General features: G+C 56.3%; 1 protein-coding gene across 4 annotated transcripts in view; it reads right to left on the reverse strand.

Moving 5' to 3' along the window:
- Positions 1-12375, reverse strand: part of PACSIN2 (protein kinase C and casein kinase substrate in neurons 2) — a 151790-nt gene that overhangs the window by 7015 nt on the left and 132400 nt on the right. For 3 of the 4 annotated variants that reach the window (XM_010371461.2, XM_030913875.1, XM_010371529.2), the window contains exons 5-9: positions 12128-12283; positions 7910-8085; positions 5428-5548; positions 2332-2453; positions 182-304 (exon numbers count right to left, since the gene is read on the reverse strand). In XM_010371461.2, coding sequence (XP_010369763.1) covers positions 182-304; positions 2332-2453; positions 5428-5548; positions 7910-8085; positions 12128-12283 — 698 coding nt within the window. The remainder of the gene's footprint in view (positions 1-181; positions 305-2331; positions 2454-5427; positions 5549-7909; positions 8086-12127; positions 12284-12375) is intronic. The other variant, XM_010371595.2, reaches the window with a different exon arrangement.

Genomic DNA, 12375 nt, shown 5'->3' on the forward strand with positions numbered 1-12375 from the left:
GGTGCCAGAGAGCCTGTGCACCAGCAGGCGGTGGGCCTGGGTGCAGCACGCCAGGTGCCCACTTCCCGCAGAGCTTCGTGCATTGCTGAGTGCTCAAGGGTGAGACCCCTGGACAGAGAGAGAGGGAGGGAGAGAGACAGAGCGAGCGAGGTGGGACCAGAGGAAGCGTTTGTTCACCAACTTTTTGGCCTTAGTGTCCTCCTTCTCACTGACGGTGCTGCCCGTGTCGTCCTCATCCTCGAAGGGGTTGTAGCTGGATTGTGACTGCGCAGACTGGGCGGGGTTGCTCGGGACATTAAGGGTGCTATGGAGAGAGAGAGCTTTCAGGGGATCCCAGCTCTGCAGGGCCCACGAGGGTCCTGGCAATTCCCAGCTGCAGGATCTCAAGGGACAGATCAGCTCCTCCTGTGACTGGAGGGGACCACGGTGTTTCAACAGAAAGGTTACTGTGGCAGAATGCGGGCAGCACTTCAGCTGTGAAACAGGGTCCAGGAGCCTGGGAGAGGACTTGGTTTCCCTTTTCCTTCCCTGCACCTGGAGACAGTCCGTCCAGAGCAGGGGCCCTGGGGTGGTGGGTGACAAGCCACAGCTGGAGCAGAAGTGGTTTCCAGGTTCAGGGCTTGTCCCCTGTCCTGGCTCCTACCACCGTGAGCTGGCAGGGGGTCAAAGAGCCCCTCAGGGTCTCCTCTGAGAGTGAGAGTTTGGGAGGGGCCAGCTCTCACGGATGAGTGGGAGAGGGCTCTGAGCTCTTCAGACCACATGGCCTCCTCCTGACTAGTAAGGGGTTCAGGGCTTGCTCTTCTGCTCTGTGGGGCTGGAGCTTCCAAAATCAGGGCCAGGGCCTGCTGCAGAGTCTTTTCTAGGCATAAAGAAGGATTCCTTTGGTGCTCCAGAGGGAAAATCCAGTCATGCAACTGCCTACTGTGTGCCAGGCCCAGTGTGGGAGCCAGAGAGATCTGGGCCAAGCTCTGCCTGAGGGCTGGGAGCCGGGAGCTAAGTTACGCACTACGAAGACCACAGGGAGACCGTCAAGCAATCAGACAGGCACCAAGGGCCCTGGAGCCCCACCAAGTAACTGATCCTATGGACCGGGCTACCCTGGCCAGCAGCACCTTCTACTTCCAAGACCAGGGGGGCCTCAGGGCACAGGCCCCCAAAGCACCGGACAGACGGCTCAGCCTGAGCACCCACCACTCCAGAACCAAGGAAGGGAGGCGAGGACATGCCTCCAACGCCACCAGAGTGATCCTGAGTGGCCAGTAACTGCCTCATCCACTTCAGCCTGGCAAGGGGTACTGGACCTAGGCCTGCTGGAGGCTAATATCCAGGCCACACATCTGAGCTCACCGGCCCTCCTCCCTCCTTGGCACCTTTCTCTAGCAGACTGTTGTGAGAGGGCACTGCTGGGGCGGCTGAATTGTGCAGCAGCCCTGGCCAGCCCGGGGCCCCCAGCGTCTCCTCTGAGGCAGTGTTTCTTCTTTCCCCTTCCCACCCCCAAGCATTACAGGTGCTGACCTGATTCCTGGGACAGGCGCTTACTGCCGAGCCCACCCGCCCAGACAGTGTGCACAGCAGCAGAATGACAGCGGCCACACCTGCTGAGGAGCCTGGCTGGGGGCTCAGCGCCTGGGGCTGCAGGAAGGCCATGGGAACCTGGGCTGAGCCTTCTTAGGAAGCCCCCGTATGAAATGACTATTACTGAGTGTGACATGGAGGCCTCTGGGCAGGTCCTGTAGGAAGACCTCCTCCAGCACACACTTTCCAGAAGGTTCTAATGACCACAGTGCCACTCTTATATCTCGTTTTCAGCCAGTGACTAAGTCAGAAATAACTAATGCTCCTAGCGAAGAGGTAATTTGGAAAGGAGATGTCTGGCAGTCCTCTCCTGTCCCTCCCTTGACTGGCGCCTGCACATAATACAGAGTGAGCACGAACCTCAGAAGGACCTTGGCTGCCCAAGAGAACCAGGGTGGCACCTCCACCAGTGTCCGGGCAGGGCGGTGCTATCCCTGGAGACATGAATGCCAGCCCTGTCATCAGCTCCTACCCACTCGGGTCTGAAGCTCAGGGCCAAGGCTCCCTCTCTGGATCTGTCAGCAGCTCTGGCACCAGGCAGGAAGACGACCCTCCCCGGAGATGCCCCTGGGCCACGGCCCACAGAGCTTGGGAGCCCAGAACCTCCCAGATGTCCAGGCTGGGTCATGGTCCATAGAGCTCAGGAGCCCAGGAATCTTCCAGGCGTCTAGGCTGGGGCTCTCCTGGACCATGCAGATTACCCAAGGGGCGCCCCCACAGAACGGCCTCTTTTGGATGGAGGTGGCACCCACTCACCTGCTGGGCTTATTCGGCAGAGACTGGTCGCCTGTCTGGTTGATGCCCGTCAGGGTGACGCCGTCAGTGGCCTTCTTCTTCTCTCTCCGGCTGAGGGTTCGATTCAGGTCTGCGGACCACTCCTGGGCAACAGGTGCCGAGGGAGAGAAACGGAAGTTTCACTTGCGGGAAGCCACGTCTGTCCTCAGTTCCTACCCAGCGAGCCTGCAGTCCACGCTGTGCATCTGATGTGTAGACTCGGGGCCCCTGCTCTCCCTGGCTTCCCAGAAGACCTCGGGCTCCCCACGCCCCACTTATGAACCCAAACGACCTGAGCCCCTCCTCACTGTTCAAAGCAGGGGGTCTGGAGGCTGGCACTTCTACCACCACCCCCAGGACATGCTGCCCCCGTCCTAGAGGACCAGCGGGGGTGGCAAGGACCAGGGCAAGGTCCAGGGCCTCCTGATCCTAACTCTGCCCACCAAGGTTCTCAGCCCCATCCCCCTCAGGCCAGCATGGGCCCCTGTGGCCTCCCCAGATGTCGTGCTGAGCCTCCCAAAGTAGACAGGAGCCAGCCTCTGAGGCACTTGTCCTGAAGTGCTGAAGATCCTTTGCGTCGATGCCCTAAATTGTCCCTGGGCCACAGGGTCAAGATAGCTGGCTTGGGAGACCTGAGCAAGCCTGCCATGTGGAAAAATGGGCCCTGGACTGCAAATAAAACCAGGGCTAGGTGGCTACCACCTGACAGAAGGGGCAGGCAAGCAGACTCGCAGTCTCCAAGGAGCAGGGCTCTCCCCTGTGTTTTGCTGCCCTGGGATTTTCCTCTGGGACCTGAGCTCATGCGGGGCTAACAAAGCACAGCACGCTCCTCCCGGAAGCCTCATGAGTTTCCGGGCGGTGAACGGGCTTCACCAGCTGCACAGAAAACGGACTAGGGCAAAACCATGAACGGAGACTGTGTCTTGATTTTCTAGAAGAGTCTGTGCATGCCTGCAGGTGTTTAATGAGCTCTCCTTCACCCACATCTCCACCGGTTACCAGACAACTTTGATTAAAACTTGGTGTGGCTGAGTCCACAGCTCTGCTCACACGTACTTACAGAACTTTTAGGTTGGAAGCCAACTCAGAAGCATCCTGTCTAACCTGTCCATTTGTCAGATGAGGAAACTGAGGCCCAGAAAGGCAACGTGACTTGCCCACGCAGAGGGGGTGGCAGACCCGGGCCCCGATCCTAAATCTGGGTCACCTTTTTGTCTATTAATTATTTTCTGACTGGAATAGGTTGACTGAGAACTCAATCAGAACCTCCGAGTTCTCCACAGTGACCTCTGAATATAAATTCATCCTGATCAGGCAGCTTCCAAAGGCCAATGGTATCAACACCAAGCTGGTGCTGAAGGGAAGGGCCGGCTTTCAACACCCCTGACAGCAGGGCAGTCTCAGCTGAACTGCTAGGAGCCTGGTGGGGGCAGCACACACACCCATGCGGGCCACAGACACCCTGCACGGCGTAGGGCACTCTATGAGTTAGCCGAACGCAGACACTTACTTCATCCTTGTGGCATGAAAAATAAAACAAAGAACTGCATTAGAGAAAGTCAGGCATGGTCCTGTAACAGCTGCAAATGTGCGCACAAGGAACGCACAGGGGCTGGTTCCCAGCCCATGGACCCACCGAGGGAAGGGCCCCCTGGGCTCTGGCTGGGACACCCTCCAGGAGACAGACTGTCAAATAGTCCTCCCCACTGTGCCCCTCTCTGGGTATAACGGGCACCTCTAAGGTACCCAAGCGAGTTTCACAGGTGGTTTCCTGTGCCACTCCGGGAGCAGCAAATCCTTGCTGTGTGTGAAACCCCAGCTGTGCACAAAACACATCAGCCGAGGCTTCCTGGTGTGTGGCTCCAGAGGAGAGGCTGGGCTTTGTGCCGTCCCCTCTAGGGCCACTTCCACTAGGGAAGGCTCTGGCCCTCCATGCTCTCCCAGTGCCTCTGTGGAAGGGGCACAGCTGCTCTGCAGCCTCCTACTGGGAGCAAGTCCTGGGCTGGCACAGGGGAGTGCTCGGCGGCAGGGCCCAGGCTGTCATTTGGAGAAACCTTCCTGTTAAGGGCCACAAAAGAAGTGCAGGAGTAAGGACTGACAAAACTGCAGGCTACGAGGCCCCAGGAGGCTTCTGAGGGGTGGGCCTGGGTCAACAGCCCTGCATGGACAAAGTCACCATGTTCCCCAACAGCCCCCGACAGGAGATGGGTGCTCTTGTCATTCCCGTTCCACACGTGGGAAAACCGAGTCACAAAAAGGGTGAATAGTTTGCTCAGCTTCCCACAGGTGGTCAGAGGTGAGCAGAATCTGAATGCAGCCCAGGCTCTGGGCGCTGCTGAGTCGGGGAAGCCATGAGGTCCACGCCCACAGCAGAGGTCGTCGCCCACAGCATCCCCGCTGGGGCAGCTGACGCCACGTGCTTCAGCCTTAGGGGCAGCAGGACCTTCACCCACTGCCTTCAGGGTGTCAGGTGGGGCCTGGTGACCAATCTTTGGCCTGGGTGAGTCCTGAGATCCCCAAGCCCTTGCATTTCGAATGTAAAGATAATGAAAGGCTCAGACCCACATGATGGGAAAAGAATGTTCATTTTGAATCAGGATTCACTGAATTTACTGCCTGGAGTAGGGAAAAGTCCTTTGTTGGAAGGGTAAGGAGGGCTGCCCACTGAGACCGCCTCCCCTCCCTGGCCCACTGTGAGGGGGACACTGTGGCTGCTCCCTTCCCGGCCATTCCACAGGGTGAATCGGGGACCTGAGGTCCTGTGTGCCTGTGGCTCCTGGGACTGACTAGGAAGGAAGGGAATGCCAGTGGCCAAAGAGTGACAGTCAAACATTCCCAACTAGAAAGGACATAACTGCAACTTCACAAGAGGTTCAGAAGGCCTTTGGTAATGCCTGCAGCCCCCCAGGACTCTATGCCAGAACTTGGTCTGTACTATAGCTATGCCTGAAGACTGCCTGATAAACAGGGCAAACATCAACATAGAGTCTGGAATGAGAACGAGGACATCGTCTACCAACTCTGTGGGCCTAGGTCCTCTTCCAGGTCATCGAGGTCATGGGCACACCCTCCTCTTACCTCAAACTGCGGCCAGTTCATGGCCATGCCTGGCCCGTGATTGGCTCGGAACCACCTCAGGTCCTCCACCGCATCAGCCGCTCTGATGCTCTGCTCCAGGTCATGGTAAACGGCTTTGTAGCTAAATCAGAAGGAAACGTGACTCTTTTACAAGGCAGGGGCCAGCTACCATTTGTCCCAGCCCAGTGCCAGCCAGAGCAGGTCCCATGGTCTCTGCCCCGTGAGCTGGTTTCACAGACAGAGCCAGAACACTCCTCCCTTGGCTCGGGCGGAATATCACGGGCCGCCACGTGCACAGATGGCTTCTGACAAATGAGCTTTAAATCAAACCAGCAAAGCAGGTGGCAATGAATGAGCCCTGCTCTGTGTCACATATGCAAAAGGCACCAGCAGGTGGGCTGCGTGGGCCACCACTCTGTGTGCTCCCACTCAACCAGGCCCAGAGTTGAGGAAGAGAAAACTGGAGAGTGTTAGAAAGTAACCCTCCTTCCTCATCTCTGTCAGAAAGGCTTTATACCCGGATGTGCAAATGCAGAGTGTGAAGATGACACAGTGCTGAATACACCCACCAAGATGGGGTGGGCCGGGCGCGGTGGCTCAAGCCTGTAATCCCAGCACTTTGGGAGGCCGAGACGGGCGGATCTTGAGGTCAGGAGATCGAGACCATCCTGGCTAACACGGTGAAACCCCGTCTCTACTAAAAAAATACAAAAAAGCTAGCCGGGCGAGGTGGCGGGCGCCTGTAGTCCCAGCTACTCGGGAGGCTGAGGCAGGAGAATGGCGTAAACCCGGGAGGCGGAGCTTGCAGTGAGCTGAGATCCGGCCACTGCACTCCAGCCTGGGCCACAGAGCGAGACTCCGTCTCCAAAAAAAAAAAAAAAAAAAAAAAGATGGGGTGGGGCCGCCTTCCGCCTAGCAGCCATCATTGGCTCACCTTCCTAGGAAGCTGCCTTGTGGGGGAAGAGTATGGATCACTGCTAGACCTGATATTTTCACTTATAATCGTTATGGCTGGTGAGTCATGTGCTTTCTCTGGGCTTCAGTTTCCTCCTCTGTTGAGTGGACATGATCCCCTCCATCAAGGGTTGAGTTGTGTCCTTCATAGGAGACATGTTGGAGTTCAAACCCCAGTGCCTCGGAATGTGGTCTTATTTGGAAATAAGGTCTTTATAGAGGTAATCAAGGTAAAATGAGGTCACTAGCAGAAGCCCTAATCCTTATGACTGGTGCCTGTATTAAAAGGGGAAAATCCAGACACAGCGACAGACAAGCATGATGGAAGTCACTCCACATGCAGCAGAGGCCGACACAGGCCAGCCCCACCCTGCTCCCGCCAGCAGAGCAGCCTCGGGCAAGTCATTGAATCTCACCCAGCCTCAGCTTCCCCATCAATAAGATGGGGTCAGTGCCACCCACTTTACAAAACTGCCATAAACATAGAATGGTGGCAGAGCAACAGTGGTGCAATAACTTGCCTTTGATGATTTTTATACAGAGAGAGACAAAAGGAATGTGTTTTTGTGATGCGTCCCTACATGGTTCTGCTAGATGGATGACAGTAGTCCATGCCCTTGAGTAAGCCGGGACCTCTGCCCTGGTGAAGGCATCACAGAAGCAAAGATGAGGAACGCACAGAACAAACAGCACAGCTTCCATGTCACAATTCAGAACCACGTCTCAGAGGGTATGTGCTGTCCTGGGGGCTGAGAGCCACTAAGCAGTCAGCTGATCACAAAGGGCCTCAAAGAAAGACTGTCCCAGGCACAACCAGCCCAGAAATGCCAGATTCACCCCCAATGGATCTTAGATATGCCAGCTGCGGCTGGGCACGGTGGCTCATGCCTATAATCCCAGCTACTCGGGAGGCTGAGGCAGGAGAATCGCTTGAACCCGGAAGGCAGAGGAGGCTGCAGTGAACGGAGATCACGCCACTGCACACAAGCCTGGCAACAGAGCAAGACTCTGTCAGAAAAGAGAGGAGAGGAGAGAGGGAGAGGGGAGAGGGAGAGGGGAGAGGGAGAGGGGAGAGGGAGAGGGACAGGGAGAGGGGACAGGGAGAGGGACAGGGAGAACAAGAGGGAGAAGGAGAGGGAGAGGAGAGGAAAGAAAAGGAAAAGCAAAGCAAAGCAAAGTCAGCTGCGTTGGTCCCAGCTGTGGCCCCAGAAAGGGCAATCTCCCTTCCTGCCCAGACCTGTACGTGGAGCTGGTAGAGTGGGCCTGGCCTTATCTGCTTGGGCCAGCCATTGGCTGGGTCAGCCAAGCCTTCCACAGGTCCAGCCAGCCATGCCTGCAGCTGCAGAAACGCTCAGCAGAGGGGCCCTCCCTGCCATCCAGATTGCACAGAGAAGCAGGAGGCCCTGAGGGTGAGGAGACCTCCTGACAAACGCACCACCCCAAACCTGGGAGCAGCATCTGAGTTTGCTTCAAAAGCACTTTCCGGTGACTTCAACGACGTGTGTGTTTTAGCTCAAAGGAAACTTACCCAGTCACATTGGACAGGTCTAGGTGCTTCTGAACCTCCAGCAGAACCTCCCGGAAGAAGCGCAGGCGTTTCTCCTCGAACTGCTGGCACTGCTCAAACACCTGTTCCATGTTCTCCATGTACTGGGGCGTGCCCTGGTCGAGTTCCTTCAGGGACTTCTCATACTTATCTTTGGTCTAAAGGAAAATCCAGGCACAAGACAAAGGTTCATTTCCATTCGGCCCTTGGCTCACCCCACCTGTGGAGTGTCTCAGGCCTCCCCAGATTCCAATGCAAAGAAAAAACAGGAGCTCTGGCTTCTGACAGACTTCAAGTTCAAGTCCCAGTCCCTCCACTCCTGCAAGGTAAATCACACTCCTGCCATCTGCCCGGTCTCTCAGCTGCAGCAAGGCCCAGACAGGTAGATGCCGGAAAAGGGCAGTCACCCCAGAGCTCGATGTGTGTGGTCTTGAGTGTGCCAAACGCCCATGTCCTCTTTTTCCTGTGGGGAAGGGCTGTGCCTGGCTACCCTCAAGCCTCCCACAGCAAAGGTGGGGCTGGGGCTGAATCCTGCAGCTCTCTTGGAGCCTCACTGTCCTTTATTAGATGAGGACACTCTCTCCTTCACAGTGTTCTGATATGTAAATGATGGGCTGCAGGAAGAAGGCATTCAAAAAAAGTCCTCCTTCCCCTGTCCTTCAGCCCACTCCATCCCCTCACACAGCTGCTCCCTCCCAGATTGTCCCAAGAAGGGGTTTTGCAAGGCAGGAAATGTTAAAAGCAGGTGTGGCCTATCTCAAGAGTATCAAGGGGCAGCTAGAAAATGTGTGAAATTCTGAAGACGTGGCTAAAGCGGGCACATTCATCTGGTGGGGATGTGCCTCGAGGTCAATGGCCTCCCTCATCCCTCATCTTGGGGGCAGGGCCACCAGTCTGGTGACCAGGTGGTTTTGTTAGTTGGTTGTCGTGTTGGCCCCCTGGGGTGGGTGAGCGATAGCAGAGGTGGGGCCACCTATTTATTGCAATTCTTTCTACTATGGGGGTAGTCACGGGCTTCACTCGGGTCTAAGCTTTGCTGTCCCTAAGAACATATGCAGGGCCTTCTGAGGAAGGATGGAAGGATGAGGAAGGATGGAGCGCTTCCTGAGCCACTGCAGGCCTATGGGGCATCCGCTCTGCCCCCAGCTGGGACTGAGTCTACCCTGCCCATGAGGCTCCCCTCCTCCCCTCCCAGATGCTCGCCTCTGACTCATGTGGCTCACAGCCCTGGGGAGACTCCGCTTCAGGCTCCAAAGCAACTCCTCTCCTTGAAGCCTTCCCCAGTCTCCTGAGACCAGGTCCCACCCCACCCTCTAAGGCTCTGACTCCTGCCCCTTTCTCCTCTCCTGGTATCCAGGTCCTTGCTCTGCTTCTCAGCCTCCTCAGATGGCTGGGCTTGGGTCCTCTGTGCCTACAGGAAAAGGCCACCCCTGCCAGGGCTGGGGCATGCCCAGCAGAAAGAGAGCTCCACAGCACTGTGGCGATTCCTATTCCCCACCGCCATCGACACTGCCCGTGCCCACTACCTGGCAGCCCTGCATAGGAGCCTAGCTCGGAAGCCCAAGACACACAGCTGTGGGTTCAGCGCCTGGCATCTGGCGGATACTGCTTAAGTGACACAGAGCAGTCCCATCTCAGGAGCCTTCAAGACACAATAGCCTCCCAGGAGCTCTCAGGGCACTAATGGCAACAAGATGCTCCACCTTGGGGCTGCCCCTGCCCTCAGCCTGTGGCCGACCCTGCTGGCCCCAAGTCCTGCCCCCAGCACAGGCCAGGTACTGAGCAGGGTCATCACTGTTCTGGAAACCCCCTTGCAGGGCACAGAAAGTTCTCAACGAACACCCATGGAGTAAAACAAAAGGCGGCCTTCACCCTTAGGTGGATTGTAATATTTTAGCACTAAATGCAAAAAGTTCTTTTCTGATGGATGCTCCAAGATGTAGTTGATGGCTGATAAGAAACATGAAAGTACATGTGCATCCAGTCAGCAGTGGTATGTATGTATGTATGTACCTACCTACCAACCTACCTACTTTAGAGATGGGGTCTCACTCTGTCACCCAGGCTGGAGTGCAGTGGTGTGACCACAGCTCGCAGCAGCCTTGAACTCCTGGGCTCAAGCAATCCTCCCGCCTCAGCCTCTGAAGCAGCTGGGACTACAGGCACACGCCTCCACACCCAGCTAAATTTTTAAATTTTCTGTAGAGATGAGGTCTCACTACGTTGCCCAGGCTGTGTGCTGGATTTTGGAAACTGCGTCAAGAAGGGTGCTGGGGAGGGACTGGCCTCCTCTCCAGAGCTCTAGGCCCACAAGGACCTCTCACGTCCTGCAGTTACTGGCCAGACCACAGAGGCAGGGAGGGCCCCAGGAGGCAACCCACTGCAAAGTGTCCCATTCATCCTGCCAGACACTTATGTCCAACCTCGCGCCCTGGGCCTGTTCTGCAAAAGCCTGAGTTGACGTTCCGGGTGGCTGTCAAACATGAAAGGCCTCTCTTCCTCTCCATCTCCGTCTCCCTTTCTCTCACACAGGCACGGCCCTGCCCAACATGGAGAAGCCCCATCTTTCTTCTAGGCACCTTTTTGGGCACCTGATTCCCTGGGATTCTGGCAAAGGCCGGAGAGTTCTCCAGGACCTTGTGCTTCTTGAGCCCACGTGCCCCCCACTCAGTAGCTGGTTCCAGGCTCCTCACCTGATCCCACCATGGAGGCACCTGGGCTACTTCAAAAGCCCAGATTCCTGGCTCCAGCAATGGGAGTGAGAGGGGTTTCCCAGAGGATTCTGACACTTGGTCTAAGTATGAACGTGTAGATGACGGGTTCCCCTTGCTACGCCGACAGCATAGCAGTGAGGAACAGTGGAGAAAGGGCATAGGCATACGTATGGGCTTGAGGTCAGAAGTTCCTGCTCTCACCTGCTGGATGGTACGACTTAACCTCTCTGATCTTGGTTTTCTCATTCACAAAAAAGGGATGCCACCACCTAACTGACAGGGGCCGGGAAAGGTTGGTGGGTAGTGAAACCAGCTTAGGCCTCCTGCCTCCCCTCTGCCCATGTCCTCTTCCTGGAGTGCAGCCTCTTTCTACCTCATTCCGTCTCTCTCTGCAAATCCTGGTGGGGAATTTCTTCTCCAAACACTGAGGCAGGGCAGGCCCTCGGCAACAACATCCCCCAGCCCTCACCTGTCATGGCTGAGCAAAGGAGGGAAGGTGGGGCTGAGGGCTGAGCCCTCCCTTCCTGTGAACTATTAAATCACAAGACGATGACGCTGTCTGGTTTTACGTCCTGTGACTCCAGGACCTTCCAGGCAGAATCACTGTCGACATTTGCGGAGCACTTCATAGTTGACACAGTGATTTCTCACTCACCTACCGGGGCAGAAAATCTCCCCTTCACAACAGAAATGGAAGGGCACCCAGGATGCCACAGTGCTTGGTCATGGTCTCTCATGGGCCAAAGACCACCCTTCTGCCACCCCTGGCTCCGCAGCCTCTGCCTCACTCTTGCGGCCTGTCACCGTGGAGACTGCGGGGCACCTCCATCCCCCCTCCCACCTGGCTCCCCAGACAAGTGCTCCCAGCCTACAGTCCCTCCCCCAGGTCTCTGCCTCCAGCCCCTCTCCCTACACAAGCAGAGCAATCCTTCTAAACCATCTCACCCTCCTCACCTCCTCCCTGACCCCACCCAGGCTCAGGCCTTCCTCAGTGGCTCCTGGTCAGCAGCATCCTAAGCTCCTTACTCAGCCCGGCTGTCCAGGCCACTGGCGATTTGGTCCTCGTAACCCTCCATGCCAGCTCACACCACACCCATTCACACCCACCACTGGCCACAACCATTCACACCCATCACTGGCCATGCCCATTCATACCGACCACTGGCCACGCCCATGTTGGCACAAGCAGTTCCCTGCAGCAATCCCAGCTGTCCTTGTGTCTCTGAGCACAAAGAGCTGTCTCTTCCCCCCAGCTTGCTCAGAGCCTGGCTCTGCCCCTCAACTGAGGAGGTACGGTGGCTGTGGTGAGGTGAGGTGCTAGGGCACTCACCTGTGGCCTTCTTGAGGACAGGGGTGTGTTTTATTGGGTTCTTTATCCCTCTATCCACCCAATCACCCAAGCAGGTACAGAAGGCTTACTATGTGCCAGACATGTGAACAACTGACACAGTGACACTCGACATGTAAAAACAAGTGTACAATTTACCTTAAGAACATCTTGCTTGCACTTTTCTATTTTGTCTTGCAATTTCTTGAGCTGTTCAGGGTTGAGGGATGGGTCTGCCTTGCTGTTGGCTTCTCGCGAGATAGCCAGCTTCTCCTCTTTGCACGCTGCATGGTGGGCTTTCTTTGCTGCTTCTACCTACAGGGATAATGAGTTCCTGAATGCCATGTCGCTGGGAGTTCAGGATCTCACTAGAGGTTACACAGACCATCGGAATGCTTGTGCTACCA

Source organism: Rhinopithecus roxellana, chromosome 13 (genome assembly GCF_007565055.1).
Source record: "Rhinopithecus roxellana isolate Shanxi Qingling chromosome 13, ASM756505v1, whole genome shotgun sequence".
In the NCBI taxonomy this organism is placed as follows: domain Eukaryota; kingdom Metazoa; phylum Chordata; class Mammalia; order Primates; family Cercopithecidae; genus Rhinopithecus; species Rhinopithecus roxellana.